This window comes from Morone saxatilis, unplaced genomic scaffold (genome assembly GCF_004916995.1).
Source record: "Morone saxatilis isolate NCDOM2014 unplaced genomic scaffold, NCSU_SB_2.0 Contig7, whole genome shotgun sequence".
NCBI classification, from domain to species: domain Eukaryota; kingdom Metazoa; phylum Chordata; class Actinopteri; family Moronidae; genus Morone; species Morone saxatilis.
The window spans coordinates 7,183,813-7,210,876 of NW_023340246.1; the positions used below are offsets into that span (position 1 = coordinate 7,183,813).

At 42.7% G+C, this 27,064-nt stretch overlaps 1 protein-coding gene across 1 annotated transcript in view; it reads right to left on the bottom strand.

Moving 5' to 3' along the window:
* Positions 1-22,141: 22,141 nt before the first annotated feature.
* bmp2b (bone morphogenetic protein 2b) overlaps positions 22,142-27,064 on the bottom strand; it is a 6,193-nt gene continuing 1,270 nt past the window's right edge. Inside the window, exons 2-3 of the mRNA XM_035678243.1 lie at positions 26,497-26,864; positions 22,142-23,399 (exon numbers count right to left, since the gene is read on the bottom strand). Coding sequence (XP_035534136.1) covers positions 22,486-23,399; positions 26,497-26,851 — 1,269 coding nt within the window. The 5' untranslated portion in view covers positions 26,852-26,864 and the 3' untranslated portion in view covers positions 22,142-22,485. The remainder of the gene's footprint in view (positions 23,400-26,496; positions 26,865-27,064) is intronic.

Consider the following 27,064-nt stretch of genomic DNA (forward strand, 5'->3'; position numbering starts at 1 on the left):
AGTTTATGCTAATAACATTCCTCTATTACAGTGTTAGCTTCATGACAACATAGCAGTAAGCTAATCTAACTTGGAAAACCTTTCTGACCCTAACCTGGTATTTACTTTTGGTCCATTTGTTTTAAATGTAGGTTAATTTTACACTACACTGAAAGCACCTCGAGGCAGAATATTTTGTTGTTAATACTAATATTTAACAAAATATGTATTAGTATTAGTATGCTAATGCTAGTATTTTTAGTATTTAGCATAGTAAAACAAAATACTTGTCTTTTGTTTCTTTTCTAAAATAGTATCACTTTAATAATGTAGTGATAATACTAATAAAGTATTATTTTATTTGGTCAGGTCTTTCACCACCAGGACTGGCTAACCACCACAAAGACTTAGCGAGCATCCAACACTTAGACTGTAAGTCAAGTAAAGTTAAATACAAAACAGTCCTCCAACTTTACACATTAAGGTCAGTTTACCAGTCATTGGGACTACTACTCAGTTTGACAGTTTGACCCATACTGGAAATAAAGTGCAATGCTAAATTGCTGTAATACTCGTCCTATAAGAAAGTAAGAAACAATACCAAATACAAGCAGCAAATAATTACCCTATACTTACCCAAGTTTGCCCTGTTTGTCCAAATCCAGTCATACGGGATTGAGTTTGGATACTTTCTAGGGAGGTACACTTTAAAATATCATATCAGGGTTGTTTAATGGTTTTAAAGAGACAACATGATGAATAATAGTTTGCCACAGATGAATCAGCCCGCCTTTCTTAATGCCCACATCCTGCCCAATGAGTAAATCAAGATGAATCACTTTGTCTTTTCCACACAATGATATTGTCAGCTTACGAAACTCCAATAACACATCAATAAAATTGATGGCTAGGACAGATGGTGTTCTCCTGACAGCCAGCCAGGCACACTAAATTATAGCCAATTTTGTAGCTCTTAATATGTAGGTGTGTTTCTTAAGCAGTTTGTGCATGACGTGGACTTCTCTGTTACAGCCACTCGGTTATGAGGCGAGCCCATGTGTGAAGCCTGCCACCCCCTGGTTTCTATTGGTAAGCTCATACATTATCTTTTTGCCTTGGCTGCTACTTGAGCAAAATACATACGACGATCTACATAGAATCAGCTGCGTGTATTCAAATGGAAAACACACATGAGATTACAGGGGGTAATTAGGCAGCCTGAGCCCAACTGAAGTTGAAGATTAAGTTACATTTTAAGATGACTGTCTCTACTTTGAATAAATGTACACTGTCACCACACTCTTTATTCATAATGCCACATTCAAATCATAGACTTTTGTTAGGCAGCCAATTCCTAAATTACATAAATTGCTTTCTTTCGCATGATTTCATTTTCCTATGCACCTCTCCGCCCGGTGTGTGTCAGACCACACTCAGTTTAACCTCCAAACTGTAGAAAGAGAAAAAATAGAGAGCGACACAGCTGTAGGTTTGTACTCTTTTAAATGTCCATGATAGTATTTCCTTTCTTAGTCAAGCAGTCCAAAAAGTCTTGGTGGACAAATACATTTTTAGCTGATTAGTCATTGTTATGGTCATTTGATGGGCAATAAGCTATTAGTTATTAGTCACCCTGTAACTGGAAAATGATAGTCATAAGTCTAGTATCATAGTAATATTCACAAATACTATATGCTTACTCTCTTACATGACTACATTCATCTGCAGGGAGACATTAATTATTATTTCCTACAAAATTCGCCAACTAATAAGTAATCCCTACTGTTAGTAAACACATTACTGTAATGAAGTTCTGTTGCTGCCACATAGTGGCGCTATTAGACCATACCAGAGTTGGAGGAGAGAAAGCTCCTTTTTGAGAGAGCGGTGCTGCATGTCTTTCTCGAAGGAATAGGCCGCTGTTTGCTGTTAACTCTGTAGCTGTTTGCATGTGTGTTTTATGGCATGCACTGAACCATAAAGGTGCTGTAAAGGACACGTTCAAGTAGGTTTTCAAATTAAAAACATCTTCATCATCCACGTCATCACAGGAAGAAAGCACTTACCACTCAGGTTAACACAACATGAAAATACCCTTTAAAGGAACATGGAAATACAAATGAAAGACTATTTTTGAGTCCTTCTCAATGATCTGCCCTGGCTTCATGCTTCATTCATCACAAACCATCTCAGGGGAAGTCTGGAGTGGTATCTCTTTTTTTATGGATAATTTCATACTTTATTGATTAAATGTTGAACTTGTCTCTGCCCATCCAGGGAGGACAGATGTCAGAGTCAGAAGAACTGCCCTAGAATTGGTAAGAACGCAGTATGGGTGCTTACTGCTTACCAACACAAGGGCTTAAAACTGGGCGCTCCACTTTAGGGACAGTTTCTTTGACCACTTGATCATTTTGACCACACCCTACAGATTAAGTGTAGCAAACATGCCTGTGAGCCAGTCTAAGCTCTCTGTTCCAGCTGAGGGTTTAGTGCTGGCATATGAAGTCGTCTTGAGTCCTTGTGTAAGAGAGGAAATGTAAATTCCATGACAAAAACAAACAAATAAACCCCGAGCCTCATAAACTGTGTCATTGGTGGACAGAGACACGGAAAATAACATCATTTGGACCTGTCAGCCCTGGATGGAGTACAGACAAAGTAACACCATGTCCATGTCATCGTGACACCTGTGGTTCGAATGGCAACATAGTGCGCACAGTTCAAGCTAAAGGAAAGGACAAATATCAACTTACTTTTACTACAGTGCCTGGGAGAATGATAAAATGTAGTCTTTAGAGTGATGAGGAGAGAGAGAAGGAAAAATTTTGGACTGTGGTTTTAGACACAATAAATTACATCGACTGCCTGAAGCGGGTCTGAACCTACTTGGAAGCGGGTGGGAAAAAACATCTGTAGAAGCCTTTGCCGGCTTTCTGTATTTATGGAAAGAGAAACCTCCTGGTGACCTGGGAACACGCTTACCCAATTAGCAGCCTCGCCGACGGATCAAATGGAAGTGAAAACATTCACTGCCGTGACGGAGACGCATCACAATGCCCCATTCATGCTGCCGAGCCCCATGCTTTTGGGGTGAGTTGAGGGAGTGGGGGGGGGNNGGGGGGGGGGGGGTGTTCTTTGAGGGATGTAGTGGAGAGGTGGGATAGGCGAGAGGGAGTAATGAATGCAACAAGAAACGAACCTACCTCACCACCTTCTTTGACGTATAGATGGAGGCCTCATTCATGACTTAATACGGGTTCGGAGGTAAACACTGTTCAAAGGTGGTGTTTTCATAAGGTTACTGACCACTGCTCGCCCTGGCGTTCCACATCCCCTTCACCTCAGCCCCTACATCCCCTTGGACGCTCCCACCTCTACAACCCAACAAAACCTCGGGTCTTATCCTGTGGGACTCGTACCGAGGGGTCAGGAGGCCTGAGAAACAGCCCTAGAGGAGAGGCTCTGGGCTCTGCGTGGGGCTCCGGGGGACAAAGGCTACACTGCCTCTGATTCATTTTCACTATTTGAGCCATGTTTCCTTTTTATTACTTTCTTTTTATAATGGGCGTACTGATTTATTCTTAAGCCACTGACCTCGATAGCTACCGTGAAGTTCCATAACATTTCCTGTCCAAATAGAAGAATAAAAGTCAAGAAAGGACAACCTGCACCTGGCAGGTTATTTGTTCTACAAATGTCAGTGTAATGTGAAATTCTGTCGTGATGAGAGTCATGCAAACCAGGTGTGATGGTCAGAGAGGTTCTATGACTTAGAGCAGAGTGATTGACTAAATATAGACTGTACGTGTTGATAAAAGTGCCTGTATTTCCCTAAATATTACCGACCTCTCCTCAGATGCAAAAAAGGCTCAGTATAAAGGCTCTTTTATTTCTAAAATTAATTGTTTATTTATATGGGTGGAGCCATTGGTGTTGCTGTAAATGGTGTCTTATGTCCTTGCTTGTGGGTGTTTCCATTAAAGCTTATAAAAATGTTACCAAGCCAGGGCTATGCTATAAAAATTATAAATACAAAAATAAGGTTTTAAAAAAGTTAAAAAATAAGTTAAAACATGCAGAAAGCTCATGCATTTTCAATTACATTTGAACTTTCCATACAATACAGCCAAGACGGATATTCCCTTTTTTCTGTTCACCTCTCCTTGCATGGAAACATCTGACAGAAATAAAACTTTTCATGGTGTCAGGTCAGATAGCCATAAATACAGGTTGTCAGCGCAGTGTGACCCTCACATCTAGAGGAGAGGCTGCTCTGAACCGTGGTTTGGAACAGGATATCACATGTTTAAATATTGCACTTCTTTCTGAAAAGTGGCTACTGTAAAACAACTTCCATTACAGAGTATCGCTTTACCTGTCACCGGCAGTATTTCATCCCTTTGCTGCCCAGAAACATAAAAGATATAGGTGAACACAACCATATGGATAGATGGTAATCATTCACCTCAGGCAGATACTCTGCTAGTCCAAAATTGAAAGAAAGACAGATAGATTGCCTTTTTTTTCAGATATTAAGCCTGCTGAGTTCACTGTCCTTTTTTGTAGGCAGAATTCATGATGAAATGCTGTCGCTCAAATCAACTCTGTATCCTTCTTTTTCTTTTTCAGAAGCAGGTGTGCATGGAAGTTTGCAGCAGCTGGCATTTTTGTTTCTGTGTGAATATCAAATGTGTTGAATAAAGCCATATGAAATGCAGTGACTTTTATTAGTTTTGTCGGAGCACACAGAGAGAACGTGGGAACACTGCCCATATTCTGCTGAAGATAAAATACCCCCTTTTCTTGCAGGTCCCGTATGCAGAGGATGTTGGTCTGGATCTGGCCACATGTGCTCGGAAGCGTTCAGATGCCATCCAGCCACGTCCTGTGCTACAGTGCAACATGGAAGAAACAACCTTTGACACTGGCCTTGAAGTTGCCGTGACTGATCTCACAGGTACAGCGTAAGAGGAAGCAGGGCGTTGTGTTCCTTTCCTCCCCACATCAATTTGCCAACTGGTTGTGAATGGGTGCCATTTTGAAATATGCAAATGTTGGTAGCCTCTGCCTGTATCAGCTGATGCAGGTCAGTGTTGTTTTTGGCAAGGCCTTAAAGCCCCGAGGGGAGAAAGACGTACTGAGAGTTAGAAAAGGTCGCATAAACTCTAGCGGGATTACTTTACCAACACTTTCCATGGCTGAGATCCTGTGAATGGATCCATTGTGGGGTGGGTCTCTGCTCGCGGAAAGCAAACCCTGTCAGGATCCAGTTCATTAGCACCTAGTTTACTGTTTGAAGTTAGTTATTTATCCGGTGTCTAAAGGGAAACCCCGTTCAGACATATGTAAGTGTGTGTTTATGTGTTTGTGTGTGTGTGTGTGTGTGTGTGTGTATGTGCGTGCATGTGTGCACGTGTATCCATGCGTGGGCATGTAATGTGTACTTGTACAAACGTACAGTACTCATAGGATCTACAGGGGGTTTCCAGAGCAAATTGCTCAAGAGCAAATAAAACTTTCCATGGCGCAATAAAATGTATGGAGAACGAACAGGAGGGACATTGGTGCAGCTCTGAAGGTGGGAAACAACCTTGAGAATTTGTTGAAAAAATATATACATAAGGGTTTGATATATATATGTTCTGACAGCCAATGACCTTGACTCTATAAATAAAAAATAGTACCACAAACATAGGAAGTTAGAAATGTTAAACAAAGTACATTTATATTACATTGTTATATTTTTCAGGAGGCATATTTCCTGAAAAATTAACATTGAGGTTGTATTACATAATTTTAGCTATTGAATATGAAATGGAATTGGTGTTAGTAAACAGCGCTTGAAACACTGTTTACTTGTGGAATAACACTGAAGCAGCCTCTGTGTTATTCTACTGTATTTCAAACTATCAAGTTTGCCTCTGTGTATTTTCTTTTTTCTTTTGTGATCTGTTTGTTCTTTGGAAGGCGTCCCTGTGCCTCTGGTCAGACAAAAGTGCCGCGTTGAGCAAAACCTCCACTCCACTTTTATGGTCTGTGTGGGCCGTCCTATTTGTACATGCTTAGAGCAAATTAGACCAGCAGCTGCACATGGCCGTCCCATTCCATGTTGGCTTTTCATGATAAAAATATGCTTCGGTAAACCTCGCAGCTTGGATCCAGAAATATGCGTCCCGTTTCTTCTGGCACTGACACCTCTCCCTATTTACAATCAGCACTTCCCTTTTCCGGCACAAAGAGAGAAAGACATAAGGAAACAGAGAGACAGAATGGGGGTGGGAGTAAATGAGAGGGGTGGAGAGAGAAGGAGAGGGGGGCTGAAAGAAAGAGAGGGACCACCTATGCAGATGTTTTCCACATGTAGAAGGAAAACAAGCAGCAGCAAGATGAGCATGAGGAGAGGGAAGAGAGAAGGCTGCACCTGTTGTGGGGTGATGATCTGGCCACGGGTGACATCAGTCCTCGTAACGTGTCATGCTGCTTGAGTCATTAACTAACTACAAGCCAATGAAGGCTCTTTGTACTCATTTCAGAATAATATTTTCTCAGTTCACTTTGAGGCAGTTTGGAGATTTAAATAATAAAAAAACATGGTACAGTACATTTTTAATGTAGATTGATTAAAGCGTGATTCAAGAAAAGTTATTTTGTAAAACAAGAAATGTAAGCTACAGAATAAGTTTGATTTCATAAATGATGTGCCAGCATTCGACTTTATAAACACTTCAAAATGTTTATTTAAAGGGAAACATTCATTAAAATGAAAATAGTAAAATTTAAATATAAAAGTGCAAGTTTAGTTTTGTAAGTCTTTTATTCCCTACATCTTGAACTAAATTGAAAACTGTTGAGATGACCTGTGACTTGAACGTGACACATTCTAAAATTAAGTACTTTTTTATATTTAAATAAATATCACACACCTGCCTGATTTCCATTGATCAGTCAAGTCTCCCTTTATGTCTAGGGACAGTTGGGAAAAGTGGTAGATAAATATAATTTCTGACAGTGTGACAGGAATAAGGAATAGTCCCCGTTCGGAATTGAGTTCTTAGGCTAATCATCCATGATTACACCCCTGGAAGCCAAAACACACTCAATGTGAAAGAGGTTGTTTTCATCTGCATGCTGCAGCAGCACGGCTGGCTGACAGAGTTACCTATTCTCCCGAGGGCTCTCACTCTCCTTCTGCTTCTGTTGGACTGGCCCGCAGCAGGTCTTGTAGCCCCTGGGGACTGTCCTGGGAGACCTGGACAACATTGGCAGCAGGCGGCTTAGGGGTGTCATTTCTCCCTGGTAAGCTATGGACAAAAGCATCTCTTGTTGTTGCAAGCTGTATGTGGTGCTGCTTTCCCAGCCCTGTGGAAAGGAAAGGACAGCCAATGACCAATGCCAAACAAACCTGCTCCAGCTCACCTGTGCAGTGAATGTGGAACCGAGTGACCCAGATCTGGATGGAAACCATTGCAAATATTTCCCAGCAAGGTCTGTGGAAGAAGCATTTAGCTGGGCCTCTCAGCAGGGAATTTAACTAACTGTAAATGACTCTGACTCCCTCCAGTTTGTGTCATCTGTTCCTAAGAAGTAGTAAACAGTCGGTTTACCATCAAACCATCAGCACATAGCTCAGTGCGTTGCAGGTGTGGATTGAAGTGTAGTAAAACTTCAATGCCTCCAACGATTGTGTGTTTATCTCACCACTCGCTGAAGAATTTATTGCACAAGAGAGTAAGTAATGAGAATGACAATGTGATTAGAAGCAGAGTTGTTGATGAGCAGTGAATCTGTTTATTGTCATGTCTGTTCAGTTCTGCTGGCAAGACAAACCTCTTTTTGCCCAAACTACAGCTCAGTTTAGAAGCGTAGGCCATGCTGCAAATATTTGGCTTGGCCACAGAAATTGAATCATATTGGCACAGAAAGCCTAGAAATAAAAAACAGCAACCTTGGGAACAATTATGCAAAGTGAAACGCGGTTAAACCAAGTGCTACTGGTTTTCCTTTCCATCCAGGAGGGAAAAAAAGGAAAAGTCTGCTTTAGCAAAGTTTATCTCCCTTAATAAATATGTTGGAGCATTTATCCTTGCCATGGAAGTTGTGGCTATAGCTCATTTTTGTAGTGTTATATAGCTTCTTGGCATTACACACAGCCTTAAAAGTGAACACATCTTCTAGGAGTTCAGTCACATGAACCCAAAGCTGTGGTGACTTGATGGTCCATTTCAACCACAGATAAAACCCCATAACAAATAGCATTTAATAAATGTTTAGTCTGTTACCTCAGAACATGTTATGCTCTGACAACACAGTAAATATCCGTTGAGATAAACAGCAATTATTTTCTGCTTCTGTAATGAAATAATTTGAGGTTGATTTATGCGTCTGTTTAAGTATTAATTTATTTTCTCTATCATATTAGTGACAATGCTGTTCAACCAGAGACCAGAATTTTTTCTGAGCTGTGGATGACACAAAATTGAAATGGTCAACGGCTAGAGGTAGATATCTTTAGAAGGCTTATAGGTCGCTTACCTGCTGAAATTGAACAATTCAACTCAAAATGATCCCAAGGAGTGCTAAGGCATTGAATGTTTCATTTGGATCACATTATGAATCCTTAAGCTCCACTCCCCACTAACTACAAAAAATAGGGTTAGTGGTTTTTCTGATGGCCTCATCAGTGGGGCATTGACTGGGTCTTCTCTCATTAGCCATTGAAGCCCCACCTGCAGAACACAGGAAACACAAACTCCATTGCTCTCATTGACACAAACACTAATGCGGCTAGCCAGCTAACTAGCTAACCATCATGCAAACCTTTAAGCCAGCTTTGTTTGCTCACAGCTGAGGCTCAAAAGAAAGGCAGAACCAGTGCAGAAAAGGGCCAGCTTTGACAATTTTCACACAAAGGGAGCACTGTTGGCTAACAGTGAGCGGCCTGTTTCTGGGAGGTTTGCACTGTTCCTGGGGCCCATTTCATGGAACAGTTAGCAAGGCCAAAGGCAACCCATGGACTGGAGTGATAGTTAAGGCCTTCGGGGCTAAGCCAGGGTCCGGCCCTCTAGCTTTCCCCTCTGTCCCCCACCCAGTTCAGAGGCTTTAACAAAGCCAACTGGGGACGCTGGGTGCTACAGGTGTCCTCTCATAAAGACCCACATCACATGGGCTGGTGGACTAACTGACTGTGTTGGCATGTTTGGGTTATTTTTTTTCCTCCTTGCAGGTGTTGGAATAATAGAGACAATAATGAAGTGCCTTATACTCAGTATGAGACTAGTTGAACTATTAGTTGTACTGTTTTTACAGTATGTAAATAAGCAGTTAGTACTTTACCAGTCAGTCAGTTGAATGCTGTTGAGGCTTTATGGTACCATTACATGTGAGAGACCTGTCTCTGGATTTAATAACAGTGTGGTCGGCTTCAGTGGTCTTGAGTGTCAAGGAAGGTGTGGTTGACTTATTTAGGCTAAAGCAAAACAGTCCAGGCAATTATTAATGTAGAGATTAGCATTAAAAAAAAGAAGCCCAACCTCAGTTTAAGCTGCTGGTACTATCCATCATTCGGAACTGGGCTTACCTCCCATCCACACTGTCAGAGTTTGAGAGGATACTTCCTCCAGCTGCAACTGCAATTGCAACAGCTATCAAAATGAACAGTCTATGCCTTCATTTGATTTAGCCTTAATGGGACAGAGATGCCAGAAATACGGCTAGCGTGGTGAGAAGGGGAAAGAGGAAGAAAGCATGCGAGTAAAGACGAGAGAGAGAGAGAGAGATTAATATCCAGGCTTCTCTCCTCCTGACCACAGAGTGGGCATAAAGAGCCCGGCGCCTCATTGATGTCAACCCTAGCTGTGCCTGTCCTGTAGTTTTGAGTTTGGTTTGGACAGAACAGGCGGCCTGGCCTACAGGGGTTGGGAGGACAGGGCCCAGGGTTTCCCACATCACTCAAGGGCCTCTGATAGGCGGTCACACAGGCCGGTAATGACAGGGGGAGAGATTTAGTATTAAAGTCTCCTCTGCTGCCTCCTCTGCTCCTGTCTGACGTCAGGCTGTTAAATACGGGGATGAGAGCATGGCATGGCCTATGGGGAAGGGAGTTAGACCTGTCTTAAGTATACAGCTTTGTGTGAGAGAAGCCTGGCTGGGTTCCCTTGGAGTGTTGCTAAGGACACAAGCTGTACACAGCACGGGGGGAATTTGGGATCACAGTCAGTCATTGAGGGGATTTGCATATGCCATAAATATGAATTCAGTCAAGGTAAATGGTGATAAGATTGAAGGAGGAGGGAGTTCCATATATTAACATGGTGACTCATTCTAAGTGGTTTGTAATTCACTGGGTGGACTCTGGGTTAGCAATACAATAATGCATGCCAAGACTACCAGTAAAATTATTCTTCGTAGTTGTCCGGATGTCCTGGCTTGCCATCTTTTCAGTTTTTTTAACCTCTATCCCACATACAATGCTGAGGGTTTTTCCCTGGTTATTTGTAGAGCATTATAACATTTGAGTTCATGACTAATAAACTTGGAAAGCCAACTAGATGGCTGGAGACTGGTTTGAAAATGTCATATACTCACAAGTAAAAGACCTCATTGTCTTTGCCAGTTTGCAACTCAACCGTACAACCAATACCCAAAGCAGCTCAGCAACATTAAAGCAGCTGATTGCTGCACCTGCATCCACAGATCATCACACCATTGTGGCATTTAAAGAAAAGGCCTCAGTCAAACACGCCCCCTGACCTTCTCCAGCTAACATAAACTAATTAGGCTGGCTCTGAAAGGAATGGCCCGCCATTGGATTAATCAGCCTCCACAGATCTGGACCATGCAATTCTGCTCCAGCCAGCTCTCCCCACTAGAACCTCATTATCTCACGTTTTCAAAGGAGCGCCATGGCGAATAGCAGAAGGGGCTGAAGGGATGGAGAAATGGAGGAGGTGGTGGTGCAGGAAGGGGCTTCCCCAGTTCCTCTCTTCTCACATCGGACTCAGTAAGGAAATGTCAAGCGTGAAGCTCAGAGAGTGGTCAGTACCGCTCAGTCCAGCAGGCAGCACAGAGGGGGCCTTTGTCCACCATCACTTAGCGCCAATTACAGCCCGTCAAAATAGTTTTTCTGCTGTGGGGCGACGTGTTAATGGGCCCGGAGTTGGGTGTGAGGAGCGACCTTGTCCACACACACCAACCAGGGGTCAGGGGTTAATAGGGCCCCTCTGATGTGGCGGATGAGATTTCGGCAACCTTTAGCTGGCGAGGGAATGCCAGGACAAAGCCTGTAGAATGTGATACAATTAGGCGGACAGCTAGCCATCCTGAATGGAGTTGCTCCGTAGAAGTGGGATGGCTGCATTAGCTAGGAGCAGATGGGCAGCCGGACGCTAGCCAAACAGGTGCCGTGGAAGGTCAAAACCCCTCCCAAGTGCAAAAGAGGACCCAGGTGAGGACAAAAACACCAGCCAAACTCAGGGCTTTATTTGGAGTGAGCAGCAATTAAAAATCCTGTTGAACAAATGACTCATCTGGACACAAAGAAGGTCCCTTTGTACTTGTGAAAAGGTCAGAGACCATGCAGTCTTCTGTAGCATTTCCCATACAGTCCTGAACCCATGGAGCTGAACCTTGGCTTAAGAGAAGACTGGGCCAGCAAGCCTGTAGACCAACCTCAGCCAAACTTGAAAGCTGTCTACTCTCCCATACGAGAAAGTGAACTTGGCACAATTGGCGTCTGACCTATACTGTGTTTCCTGAGTAATCAGTGATTATCTGATGCAAGATGAAAAAAAGTCCTGGCAAAATGAAATGTTCATAACATTGAATTGTGCTACGTGTGCCTGGTCTGGGCATGTGAGCACAAAGCCAGGCCTCCGTTTACACCATAAGTGTGGGAACAGAACCAATGCCAAACTACCCATGGGCCCTTCGAAGGCCCACAACACTCTGCCAGGGAGAGCTGGAGATTTTTGAAAAAATACCCTACACCACACTGAGCAAATCCAACCACATGCAAGCCTGTGGGAACTAGCGGATGACATCTATCCACATATAAATACTCTCAAAATACTTTCTGGACTTATTGGTGTACAGATTGTTCCCCCCCCCCACCCAATCCTCTTGGAAATGGTAGTGGCGATCTGGCTCCCAGCTTCATCTACTTAATGTTGAAATAAAGGAGGTGATTGAACTCAGCCTCCAAATTGGATTTGTTTAATCTGCATCAAGTTTGAACATCCTGTGTAAACACAAGCGTGTGCAGATGCCGGAAACGCCACGGCTGGAAACGTAAATGCTCGTGGTTGACTTTGGCAGAGAATCAGAAGAGCAGAAGGGGGAATGAGACCTGAACAGAGGCTGGAGAACTTCCATTGTTACTAGAGGGTCAAAGGTTATTTCTCCACAAAATAAGTAAATTGAAGTGGTATAGATTGATTGTGGGTGACAAGGGTTTAAAGAATGTTTATAATTTTCGATGATATGCAGATAAGCAACACCCTACAAAGTACATATCCTCTTGAATTAAATTATTGTTACCATGACATAAAACATGTCTACAGTTCTAGGCAGTGCTATGAAGTCTCTGGGAACAGAATCTGCAACCTCTCCTCATAAGCTTTACACCAAATTCTGCTTTGGCAAATGATGTGGAAGCAAAATTGAATAAACACAAACATCATTAAGAGTTCATGTGTTCCAGTTAAACAACCCTTTGGTTAGACTCTCATTTCCTTAATGGCTTTGCAGCCGTATTTCACCCCTGTATTAAGTCACAAATCATTGGCAACCAACATGGTTTCTTTTGCCTTGTTTTCTTCAGAGATAAGTGAGAATATGACTTTGCCTTGATAGGATTTATTTGCCTTACAGCAAAGGCTGCACCCCTTCAAGCCCAACTCATTAGGGAGTGTGTTTTGGGGAAGGGGGGACAAGAAGTGAAGGTCACTAGAGGTTAATTCCAATCGCAGTGCCTCCTTGAAGCAGCATGACAGCATGTCTCCTCTGCTCACAGATTGGATGAGTTCTTGGTGATCAGGCTGGCCTGATTACAGCGCGTGGAAGATTGAGTATCTCGCTCATACACAATACATTTTCCTCCTCCTGCTTCTCCTGCATATTTATTGTGTTCATTATTTAGGGGATTTGCACTGTGTGTAAGTTTATTCAAGATAGTTATAGTTGCAAATGCTAAAGGGTGGTATTATGTCTTCCACAACAAAAGCAATTCCAATAAACTCAATTCTAAATCTAATTTGGATGTTTTGACAGTTCCGCTGTTTTATGTGATTTATTATGTCAGATGTCTGGCAGGGTTGATATGTGATGGTGCTGCCCTTTTTCTTGCCGTTGTCTTTTATTGTTTTCATTAGCACAAGCTGCCGCTTTATGACTTATCAGTACTACACCTTGATCTTGAAGGAAGCAAAGAGAGCAAATGGGATGAATAAAAGAAAATCAGAATAGATGAGGGCGAGACAATGGAATGACCACAGAGTGGTGAAGACATAACAGAAAAGAAAGAATGAAAGAATGTGAAAAAGAGAGAAAGACTGAGACAATGAAAAATAAGAATGAAAGGAAGAAAAAAAGAAAACAAAGACGGGCAAGAAAGAGTGAGATGTGGGCCATTCATAAGCAGACTTCTCCAAGGGATCTTGGGCCAGCACACCTGCTACTATTCACTTCAGAGGAAATAGACACTCTGTGGAAGAGAGGCTCTTGGCCTCGGGACAAAACCGCTGCAGCGCCAAATTAGAAACAGGAAGGACTGTGGGTAAGGCTCAGATTAAAAACGCACTCTCCACATGGACTCAATATACTGCAGCCCTGATCCTGCTCTGGAAACCCAAAACCCAACAGCACTATTTTATGTCCCAGTCAACAGAACGCCCGCAGTTTGCACAGTGACAGTACAGAGATTCAGTCCAATGTCAACCCCCGAATGTTGGTAAACTGTGGCCCTCTAAATGCTGCCCATTCTAATGAGGAAAATAAGTTTCTAAGTATACTTAATCAATTTCCGCTGTGACAGCTGTGGATTCTTAATAATAGTGCATCACAACTGCATTTTCACCAAGAGGACAAAGCAGCCCTGAACAGGCGACTGTATGCTTTATGTAAGTCCAGTCGTGAGGAAGTTATGTGGATGTCAAAGAAAACCAGAGTGTGAGTGAGGCTTCCTTTTCTCTCGCACTGGCCTTTTTTTTGGTCTACACCATCTATCAGCACCAGAACCAGATGAATGTCACACACACACTAAAAGGGAGGACACAGCTCTGAGTTTCCCACAGACTACCATTAGAGCAGTTAATGTTGTCAACAGGCAGCTAGCAAGAACTAATGATCCATAACACACTCTATAAAGGAGTGAAACTAGCAAGAGGTCTGTGAATGTAACAGAAATGGAAATTAATATTGATATATGCCTGCTGCCTTCCTCTTGTGACCCTTGACCTGTAACGGGTTTCTCCTTTGCTGATGGGAGCTGTAAGGCATTTCCTGCCCGTTCACGTACATACACAGTCAACCTGAGGGAAAAAAAGAGCAAAAAAAAATGGTTGGTTGAAAAAAAACATCACTTCTTACGGCCCAGGATAAAGGAAAAAAGTATGCACTCATTCTCATACAATATTTCCATTTACTCATGGGCCTGTCCAAGTAGTGCGTTCCCCTCAATCTATCATTTTCACTGCGGTCACTGATGGTAGAAAGGCCTACTGTAATTATTCTTACAGATATTGAGGACATCTAGAGGTTGTTTCTCCTCACTGGAAAACAGAACTACTCCTTTCTCATAAAGGTCAAGTTTTCATTACGTGAAGCTCAGTAAGGACACACAGAAGGACTCTTATGAGTAATTGAATACACAGACACAAGGAGGCAACAAAAGGACATATTTGTGTCTTAGAGAAGAGGGAAGCGAAGGAGAAAGATATCACAATAATCCAGCTTTGGGACTGAATCCATGTTCCATCTACCACTGTCTTCTTCCTCCCCTGTCTGTTTGATGTGCCTCTGCAAAGCCTTTGCCTCACGGAGGAGGTCATCACTAAAACTATGAAGGGCCGCATTCACCGCAGTTCTGCTGACTGAAGTTGGGGCCAGGCATGCTGATGGATGTACACACATAAACAGACATGCATACACGCATTATGCCAGACGGGGAGTGTGCGACTCCAAGAGGAAAACCTGCCATGACATCACTCAAGGGAGTGCAGGTGCAGGACAGGAAGTGACTCACAGGAAGCTTGGTGAGGCAGACTTTGCCATGCCACTGACAGGCTGTGGGAGAGCGGGCTGAAGGAGTGTGAGTTACACCTCACAGCTGAGCTAGCTGGGGCCCTCAGGTTGTGGACTTGTTCTTTACATAAACAAGCTTCTCTCATCTCCCTGTGCAATCAGGTTGATGAAGCCCCCTTTCAAAATAACTGATGGGTTACAAAACAATCCATACTACGTTTAAATTGAGCATAGAGAATATTATTGTATACTATTATACTTTTTGTATACAATTCCTACACTGCATAGTATATGTAACATCAATGTGAATACAATACAGCACATGCTCAAGGGCTGGAGATTGTACAATATGTATACAGGTTGGACAATCTTCAAAATAAGTGTTTTCAAGCCTTTCATCTTTGTTTGTTTTTTTCATTTTCCAACCTACAACCTCTCCAGTACAGATATGTGTGAGATGTACTGTGTGGATGGATGGATGGATGGAGGAGATGGTGTGTGTGTCCTTGACAATGGCAGTCCAGTGGTTTATACAAAGCTTATTACGCTAATGAGAAAAGTGTGGGGAATAGATTTGTCCCATACCACCCAGGGAAAGAGAGCCTGTTTTCCCTGGTGCACTGCATCTGGAAGCAGCCTCCTGGTAATCTGCTCTAAGTACAAAAGGTTCAGCACCAGCTTGTTCTCATAGACCACCAAGTGCGGCCCCGAACTCCATAACAGGTCTCCTTTCATAGCTGGGGATCAACTGATGCTTGGTGGACTGGGTTCCAGGCCTGGAGCTCCACAAGGTGCTGCATCGACACTTTGCAACTCATGACAATGATAGTAGTGTTAGCGTTCTGTAATCCTAAACTGTGGAGACATGTTCTGTGGTCATAAAGAAGTCAAATCTTATCTTTTTTACCTCCATTGTGACTGGCATACAGTGGGAGATAGGAGGCTTTGCGGTATCAACCAGACAGTGTTGCAGATGGGTTGTTGCCATCTACTGTCAGATAAAAGTTCATATAAGCTCATCTCATCAGATGTAGTGATCAACATCTAGGCCATCTAGGTATATATGCGTGGGTGTGTGTGTGTGTACACTACTGCTCAAAAGTTTGGGGTCACCAACCACAAAAGTTTGATTTGGTACAGTCAGATGGCTGAAAGGACTACAAATAGATGTTAGTTTGTATTGAGGGTTTGCAAAAAAAGCTATATTTTGTACATGGAGAACAAACCGCTGTATAATGATTCAACCAGACTGACAATTGAAAGGGCAGAAAGATACAAAGATACTTCTGAGCAACAGTTAAATAATATAAGAAATCACCAGCCATTGGTCAAAGAAACTGGAAACTTTGTATCAATATCTGTGCAGATTTAAATAGAAACAGGTTCCTGTTTCATTGTCAAGTGCACAGTAATGCCTCTTACAAGCTGAAATTAACAGGCATGTTGCTAAGGTGTTCGTTAGTCTATGGTTAGCACTATTAGAAATTGATCATTGAATATCAGCTGAACATACTATGGACTGACTAATCACAGTTTAAACATGTTAAGTCTAACCACTGAGTAGACTGCAGAGCCCAAAGAAAAACAGGTTCCCATATTATTTAGAGCCCATTGTGGTTTAATAATGATCTATGGTAACTTGTTTTTTCTGGACATGAAAACAAATTCATAATCGAAAGGTATTTGGGGGGGGGAGTTGTTACAACAGTATTCTCCCCTTTCATACAGCACTATGGGAACGTTGACTAAATGTAAGTTTTAATCATTTAATTATTTTTATTTTGGGGCCAAAACTTATTCAAATGTTAATAATGCTTTTGGTGTCTGAATTATGCAGATTCCTTCTATGTTAAAATAGCCAATACTGAAGGAAAGAATAAAAACATCAATATATAATAGGAGACCTAAAACGTCTGAGTGAAGGTTAAAAGGGCACGGAGGATGAACATGCTTACACAATAAAAGGACGCTGCTCTCAGGGGACCATTAGACTGCTGTATATGCTGACTGACATGCAAAGTTTATATAGCTTACGTAGCTTTAGCGTACCTGTTCCCTGAAAACATGGACATCATGTATCAAGTTATCCCACAATGATCAAGCAGCCATATGAGTGATCTCTCTCCTCATTTAATAACATGAACAGCATCTCCATTTTCTTCCTAATCATTTACAGCTTTGTTTGGCAAAAAATGTCCATATCTTGCCCATTTCAGTTGTATTCCAACGCGTTTACTGACATTTAAATGCAGATAGAGATGTAACAAACCACCCCACATCAAACAAGTGTAACAGAATTACCTGGGGTATCTAACAGACTGACTAACTTGTGTGGTGTGTGCGGTTTGTGTCTTTAAATTCTGCTAAATTTTGACTGTTTTCTGAGCATTTTCCTACTTTTAGACTAGTCAACTAGTCTAAATTAAACATTTGTTTAATCGACAGAAAACTAAGTCGCCAGGAACATCCCTATTCTACATTTAAATATCAATTATTACAAGCTTCAGTCTTGAGAAGAAAAAAAGCTATTTGTCACAATTAATCACAGCACACTGTGCGATAAATTAGTAAATATATATATATGATATATATATGTGTGTGTCTACTATTTGTCATCAAACATAGTTTTGAGCTTATTATTCATTGCTAGCTCTGAATAAGAACATTGCTGATTTGAAGTTATATGCGCGGTAATGCATATGATTTACTGTGCCTGAGATTGACATTTATTTAACAGGCAGGCTGGGGGATGTCATGTAGCTCCCTTTGATTGATCTCTTCACTTCCTGCTACAAAGATGGAGGCCGCTCCCGTAACCACACAGCCCCTTTCAAGCTTGGGGTGTAGGAGACGCCCTTCAGCAAGGTTCCAGAATCAAATCGGGTTCACCCTTCCCCCCAAACCTAACTGTAACCATCAGAGGAATAAACACGACACTGACCTTAGATCAGTGTCTAGAGGCAAATCTATCCTCAAGCCTGTTTTAGAAGCCCATATGTGGTCCATATGGAACTCCTTCCTGTATCCTCTGTGGAAAGTGCAAGGTACACATCCTCCAGTCCATTCCTATTTGATCACAGAATAACTGTTAAAAATATAAGGAAAAGGAAATTAACTTACCTTACCCGTACCCTAACTTATAATTTACCCAAATCCTCCAGTAATTTCTCTCACCCTATTTCATATAATTTATTGTAATCAAAACAGTGAGAGAGAGCAGGATAGGAAGAGTATTGCACCCGGTGTCTAGATATCATAAGAAATGTGTGAGTTAATCAGAGTCATTGGATGAGAGATGAACAGCTCTGATGTAACGAGCTCCTCCTTCTGCCGCTGGCCCCCATCGCCCATCAGTAAAAAATGTCTGGCTTAAGGTCTCGTCTATCCTCTAAGATTTCATTGCCTTGTTCTCGAGAGTATCATAATGGTAGACAGGCTTTTAACTCCGTACTAGCTGCGAGACTATTCTGCTGTGAGAATAAGGCTACAGAATGGTCTCTTCCATTGAGTCCCAGCCAGAGGTAATCATTTCAGCATGTCACTCCAGGCCAACTCCACTGTGATTGCATGGATGATTAGCTCTTACAGTAATGGTAGTAGCAGAACGTATTTCAGGAGCAAGCAAGCGATAGTGTTTAGTAATGTTGCTGTCATTGCCTTTTGTAATGTGAATGTACAAACACATTCCATGACTCAAAACCAGTGCTTTTGTGGCACGTGTTCACAGATTCATTTGTGCTTGTACGAGCAGATATGTGCATGTGGAAGAATGAAAGGCTAAGATTGTATACATGTAAAAGTACTATCATCCGTGCAGTCATTCTGGAAAAGTAATTTCCATATTTGCTCTGCTCCTGAATCTGTAGACGCCCGTCTGTTTGATGTGTTCAGAGCTGCAGCACAGATGCCACAGTCTTAGCTATGCTGGACGTCATCTCACTGGCTGTTCTCAGAATACAGAAAAAAAAACACCAGGCGCACCACCTCTAAAATTAGTGTGTGCAGCACATGAAGGAGAAAAGATCCAAAGTTAAAAAAGACTCAAAAGTGGCCACTGTCTCTCTTCACTTCTCTACACCTTGGTACAGAGCCAGTCGAGATCTCCCATAGTGCCTGAGCCCTCCGTTTCATCAAACATACACGGCACGCCACATATTTTCCAATTCTGGGCTAGCCAGAAATCTGGAAATCTGATTTTATAACCCTTATGATTTAGGTTGTTTGGAGCTGCAGATAGTTTTGGTGTGGTTTGCAGCGCACCAAACAAAAGCGAATGAGCCCTGCCACGCAGGGTAGGTCCCAGCTTCCAGTGTTATGCTCATCAGTTGTGCGGCTGCTCTGTTGTGTGTTTGTGCGTAAACAAAGACAGCGAAGGACACCTTTAACAGATTTACCAGATGTTCATGGAGAAGGAAGAGGAAAATCTGTTTTTAAAGAGTGACTTTACAGATGTCTGTGTAGCAGGTGAAGAGAATCTTGCCAAGAACACATATCACAGCTTTTATAACTAAATCATGGAATACACAGTCACACACAGACTTTTTTTGCTCATCATCAATTCTTTCGAGCCATAAAATAGATTGTTTTAAAGTCTGTGATGTGCATAATCTGGATAAAAAGAACAGACTAGGATGAAACACAAACATGTTCTCAGTCCTAACCGGTGGTTGACCACATTTGAGGTCACTAGTACGTGATGACGTGATGAGCCTGGAAGTCAGTCTGTGATGGCGGAGATAATAGGTCCTCATTACTTTGACCCCTGACCCCTGTTCTTAGCAAGAAGTTTAGGAGCGGTCCCTAAGGAGCTGTCTGATACTAACGTGGCTCTAAAATAAAAAGCCCCAGAAGTAGGAGGAACAGTGGCCAGCTCACACTGGAGCCCAACGCAGCTGGGATGCGGTGCCGTAGGGGAGTTTCAGGAGTGCTACCCATTTGTCACCCACCCTGGGAGCAGTATTTCCACCCAACCCAATGAAAGGTTTATGGACTTGAACTATAGAGGACAACCACTAAATCGAACATTTTTTCAACACAAAAATTCCCCAAAACCTTTCGGGGTTAAGGCTGTTGATTTTTATCAAATGTTCATTAAGTGAGCCAGCAAAGTGACTTCCTCCCGAAGTCCATTAAAATCGTGCTGCTACTGGCAGAGGTATGTGCAGCCCATGTGCGGGGTTGTGGTATGGTGGGGTCCACAGAGGAGAAATGGACACCAGATGGGACCCGGGGGGCGGGGGTGGAGATGCAAGGTAGAATAAAATAACACATGCAGAACATTGAATCTGAAATGTGAAAGGACGTGGAGGAGGTGCGTGTGTGTGTGGGTCTGTGCGTGCATGTATAAAATAATTGGATAGTTGCATCATCTAGAGTAGCCAGGTGCTATACATCATTGGAGGATAAGAATGGGTAAACAGATATGATCTGAGGCACATGAAAAAATGGTGACATTTCAGTGTTTTTACTGCCTGTGAGTAAAGTCTCACGGCTCCTTCTAAATGTTTTGATTTACATTTCCTATATAAGTAACAAGCGTATCTTTGTTCAATGCACATTTGTTTTTGAAGAGAAAAAGCCCACCAGGAAACCCTTGAATAGATGATTGAAAAAACAACCACGTTGGTTTTCCATGCAAGCGTGTGCATGTGTCTGAGATTGAAAACCAACATTCCACGGTCCCAATGTGCGCTCACATAAAAAACATTCTATTTAGAGCATTTTGAGCTGCCTTGTGATCCCTCCAAACCCTTTCTAATGCAAACACAGCAGAAAACGCAGTCAGTCAAACTCCGCAAAACTCTCCCTCTCTGTTTCTCTTCTCCCTCTCATTATCTGATCTGCTATTGTGGCTACACTATAAATTTTCATCTGTGTCTTTCTGGAGCAGTTTTAGTCAATTCAATTTGGTCTAGATATTACGTTGTTTCCATCGAAAACATTGCATTATGAAGATATTGACTCAGGTGTTCATGCTTCAAACTGTCTTACTGCAACACATGATATGTTTTGTTTTTGCCAGCCAGCCATCCCCACTGTCTTAGTGAATAAAACATGGCTCGTAAGCTTTTTGGTGTCAGTGTTCAGGTATTATTTATGTTGCAGTTCATTATCTGCTGCTGCTGAGTAGTTTTGTGAAACATTCCTGTATTTTTTTTTTGTACTTCAGTGTGGAAACACATCAGAGCCTCATGACTCAGAAACGACAAAGAAAGGCAGCCAAACTCTGCAGTGGGGAAGAATCTGTCTGAGCATGTGCAGTATGTGGACAGGTGCAGGTGTGTGTTTGTTTGTCTTTATTAATTAAAGTGTCAGTAGGTTCTTTTCTTGCTTAGAGCCTGTTGCAATCTTTGATTCTCAAATCTTACTATAAATAAACCTTGCACCCTGTCAGACCTTCCTCTGAAGCCCTGCAGGTCCTTTGTTTTTTCTCCATTAATGTTGGTTAGAAACAGAAAAAACATAGGAACTAGCTTCTAAACGATCCTTCCCAGGGATCTTTGCAGTGACATGTAATGCATGAAAACATGCTCTCATGTTTTTCTAATCCTCCCATGGGAGTCTATCACATTTGTGGGCTTGTAGCTTGTCACTCCCGTCCTGTGACCCTACACCCTACTGCAGTTCATTACACCAGCGGCACCCTGACCCGGCTCTGTCACTTTCCTCTCTACACTTCTAATGTTGTTGGTTTCCAATTACATTTACCAAAAGAGTTCAGTGCTTGGTTTGCAATCAGTGTAGTGTGAGCTTCTTGTCGTGTCATATTTTTGCAGCTAATTTCTGTCAGTTTGAAACCCTGTTATTCATGCCAGCCACACATGTTGGCCCTGACATAGATACATCAACAATGGCTGCTTTACTGAAGTTTATCTTTGACAACTGCAGTGACCACGTTTCTTCAAGATAAATACACATTATTTATTTACAAATAAAGTGGTTATAATAGAAATAAATACAAAATAAAAATCTGAGCATTATACTTCATGTGGTATTGCACCCATTTCGAAATGTACATCAGAAATACATTTTTAAAACCAGTAAAGGAATATTCCTCTGATTAAAATATTTATTTTTCCCAACTTTATGTAGACATAAATATATTCATATATAGTATTTTTTCTTCTTCCACAATAGCTCTGTTTTGTCTTTCTTTCATATAAATAAACGTCTTCATTGGGAAACCGGGTGTCCATTGTAACCTCTGATGTCTCTTTCAGTCTCTCTTGCCCAATCTCTCTTTCTATCCATACCACTGTCAGTCTCTCACCGGCAGCCACATCCCTCCACCACCATATCCTGGTAGTTTTTCAGGATGACCTTCTCGTATTCATCCAGGTACAGCAGGGAGATGGGGCTGAGGTCAGTGGGCACGCAACAGGCTCTGGGGATGTTTGAGTTGACTGAGTTGACCAGCGTCTGCACAATGGCGTGATTGGTAGAATTGAGGTGTTCTGCTAGGGGGAACGGACATTCCCCATGGCAATAAAAGGCGTGGTAGCCAGGGGGTGCCACTATCCACTCGTTCCACCCCACATCACTGAAGTCCACATACAGGGCATGCCTCTTGCAGCTGGCCTTGTGCTGGTGCTTCCTGCGTTGTTTGCGGAGCGCCGCCTGACGTTTTTCCCGTGTGTGGAGTACTGAGTCCCCACGGCCGTCATGGCCATACGTCACCAGCAGAGGCCGAGCCTGAGGCCATGAGTCCTGGTCCTGGTGCAGGGACCGGCTCACCCTGACATGCCTGCTACGTCTCTGGGAATGCCGCGCATCCATCTCCCTCTCCTCCGGATGAAGAACCTCCACCATGAAGCCATGGTTGTGGCCATTCCCAGAGGTCCACTGAGATACAGCAGGGCTTACGTCAAAACTCTCCCAGCGGCTCAAAGAGTCCTGCACTAGCCGAGTGTCCAGTAGACGTGCCAGAGGTTCTCTACCATGAGGGGCAGGAACTCCGAATATCTCATAAATGTTGATACGATGGAAGCCACCAGCGGGAGCACTATCACTGGTGCTGCTGTTTCTGGAGTTGTTGTAGAGGGGTGCAGTTCCCATGACCTGATCCCTGTAGATACGTAGCTCTGCAGAGGTGATAAGCTCCTCATCAGGGATGGAAGTGAGGTTGAAGTAGAACTGCTGGGTCGTTTTGCCTTTTAGACTGGCCAAGGCCTCCATAGACTCTACAAAAGATAGCACAGAGACAAAGATAGTGTAAGAGGATTGGGTTGTGAGATGCATGCCAAGGATGAAAGAAATAGTTTACACATGGTACCAGAATGAGAAACAATATACTGTATATGATTAAAGCCTTGGCTTCTTGGATCCACTGGTAGCAGGAAAACATTGGCCAGGGATGGTTTCTCACATGCTTTTTTTTGCTCTCTCACTCAATACACATTGTGTGTATACCCGGACACAACTTGCAGCCTTCTTTCTATGCAGCCAGCCAAGCTGCCACGTGGTTATATTGAGTGGGTGTTGGCCATTGTCACACAGGCGTAATACACATGAAAACTCTGCATGTGTAACTCAGGCAAATTCTCATGGTGATGTAATACCATCATTAGTGTCATGCCCATAAATGTACCTGGTTAAATGTCAGAAGATGAAAGCAGTGCGCTTTCATCTATTGATAAGATCAAACCTGCTAGTTTGAATGGCACATAAAAAAGTTGTATCACACGTTGAAGTACAATCAAAGATGAGTATGAACAAAAGAGCAACATGGAAATCTAAAATTGATTACATAAAAAGCTAACACAAATGCCAATTGTTGCATTAACCTTTAGAGAACTGGCTTTGAAATATCACTTGTAAATGTTGCAGTATGAAAGATAATTCTTTCTGAAAGCCATTACCAAGAGAAGACGTAGGATATTATTAATATCTAAATTGTGGAGAGAATCTATAGACCACAAATAGAAAGCTCAGTATACAATGTTTGTTATTTGCTATCCATTCTGAAAGTGCATTCAAAAAATCTATTATAGTTGCCCTGAGGGATATGAAAGTCATATATATACACTTAAGCTCATTGGTATTCCCCTCTATAGTGTACAGTTAATGACAGAAATCTTAGTAAAAGCTGCAATTTTCTTTGAGGCAGCCCCACTTTGAACTCTTACTTTATGAAGTTCATAGATGATGTATAGACACACTTTTTAATCTGTTTGGTGTGGTAAAATAAACACAAACTTTGAACTCTTGCCTGTTTCAAAGGGGGCATTTAGGAAATTCCACCATCTCATCCTAAACCTCCCTCCAGAGGCACAAAGACCTCAATTAGGCCTATCACTCCTCATTTGATGTGGGAAAGCCCCCTGTCTCTCGTTCCCTCTCTTCTGTCCCCAATCCCTCTCTTTCTTTCCTTCCTCAGCTCCCAAATCCCCTTCTCCCTCTGTTCTCTTAGCCCCAAATCCTCTTTTCTTTCTTTTTCCTCCTCTGTCACTCCTTCTGTTTCTTTCTGCAGCAGCGTTCTCACTCTCTCCTTATGGCTGTCCTCCGAGAAAAGGCTGTGTGAACAAGTTGAGGCTTGTCAAAAACGTGTGAACCACAGATATGAGTGTATCAACATTCCTAATTTCTTTTTGCGCTGCATGCCAAAACAAAAGATAAAGGCTAATGTTGGGTCATTCATCACGGACCTGTCTCTGGCAGCCACTTCCTGTGTAATAGTGGAAATGTTCTATTTGGCATGGAAAATGGGTATTTTTGAAAACTGATAGCTGTGAAACTAATTATCTTAGTGAAATTAATATCAGCAGGCAGATGTGATGAATGATTAGAGCTGTTCGCTTTGATGTGCTGCACTTACATCTGTAGATACATGCTTATTATATGGAATAGCCATCAATTGCACGTCTCTTGACATGGGAAGACTAACAACCCAGCAGCTCTGTTAGCATAGGATGAAAGAACCAGGGGAGCATATGTAAACACAGTCTGAACACATTCGTAATGGCCGGTGGTGTCAAGGTGTGTGCTGGCCTGGTGCAGAGGTTTCCAGTAGTGGGCAGGGAACAGTCACTCAGACTGGCTGCCCGGGCCAGGCTTGTTTGTAGTGTGTCAGTGTAGCCACTGGGTGTCATTGCACTAGGCCTCTGGAGAGCACCCAAGCAACCACTCAACCACCCCTCTGACTCACCCCTGATGGAAACTTCCCCACTCAAACACTTAGGACTCTGTATAAGGACTCTGTGTAGAGCCCCTATGAACTTGTATGTTGTGAAAACTGGAACATGGATCATAGGAAATTGAATGCTAAATATTTTTTAATCATACATAAATCATTTTAATATTTTTCCCAAGTGCTGCCCACTCTGCTGCTCAGTAGTATACTTAATATAGAAATAAAGAATCCCTTAGGTTTAAATTCCACCTGCTAGATTGTTTTAGACAGTATGAAATAACCCACTTCATCAGTAACCTTGTATAAACACATAGCGTATGACTGGTGAACTAATGCACTTTAGCCAGGATCCACGAACCTTCAGTGTGTGAGCCTTATTCATCTGAGCAGCACATGTTGCCTTGGAAGTAAAATGAAATTGAACTTAAACACTGAATTCAACAATCGGCGCATATCCAGCATATAAACTAAGTGAGCAATTATGGTGTTATTGGAACGTGCGTAATGGCGCACAGCGGAGAGAGGGGTGATTTGGAAAGAATAAGGCGCGCAACCCCTCCTCTCCCCTTTGCCTACGACTAATTTCAGTCCAGTTAAAAATGACTCAGAATTCAGTCTGACACGATGACTTTGTCATAATGCGTGTTAGTATAATGTCATGTCGTGTGTTATTGAAGTAACAGGGTGATGACTATCACCTGCGCAAAGGCACACCGCCCTTTATCCTGCTCCCGCGGTGCGTGTCTGGAAAAACTGTTTTCAGAGCCCACGCAAACACCATCAATTATTAAGAAACAAATTACCCCAGGGATACCACCACCCCTTGATGTTTTTGAAGCATGTGACAGCTGGGCCACGGGCATGTTTGGTTAAAGGTTGCATCACTACATATATGAGAGTTCATTTAATTGTGCATGAGATGCTTGTTTGTAATCGTGTCAGTGAGTTTAAAGCAATCCCAAACGCATTAAAGAGTTACAAAAAACGTGGACGCGTGTCACCTGTAAATGACTAACGCTCTATAAAACAGTGAAGACTCTGAAGTTCAGTCTTGACGCTCTGAGTCATGTTTAAATATAGGTTTGGGTTGTCTGAGAGAGCCGAGGAGCTCTCCGGCTGACAGGTAAAGGTATGTCACTAATACATACCTTCATGGTGAAAGCTTCTAATCGTGTTGGCCTTGCTGGCGGCTCTCTCTGCGTGTTTCCCCATGCTCTTGGGTCGTTTAGTGCTGTGGTCTCCGTTTGCTGAGTGCATGCGGTAAAGGTCCACCATGTACTGCGGCACCACGGCTTGCTTGCTTGGGGTCGGCCTGCGCCTCAGTCCAAACATATTGAGAAGCCGAAGCTCAAACTCGTTGAGGAAGCTCTCCGACTGCTCTGGGGTCTGCTTCCCGGAATCGCTGTATTTCCTCCGGCCGACCTCGGGAATAAGTCCCGTAGCACCTTCCAGCAACACCTGAGCGAGCAGCAGTACCATGAGAGAGCGGACCACGGCGACCATGATCAGTCAGTCCCTGTGGAGAAAGTTGGTTTCTGTCAATACACTGGCGCTGAGGTATTGACATGAGGTAGACACAGCAGGGGCTTCACTGCAGCATTCCCCGAACTGTGTGTGATCCCCCCCATACAGTAGGAATGATTGAAGGAGAGCAGGTTAAAAAGGGAAGACACCTCTTCACTTTGAAGTAGAACAAGAAAAAAGCAAAGGGAGGAA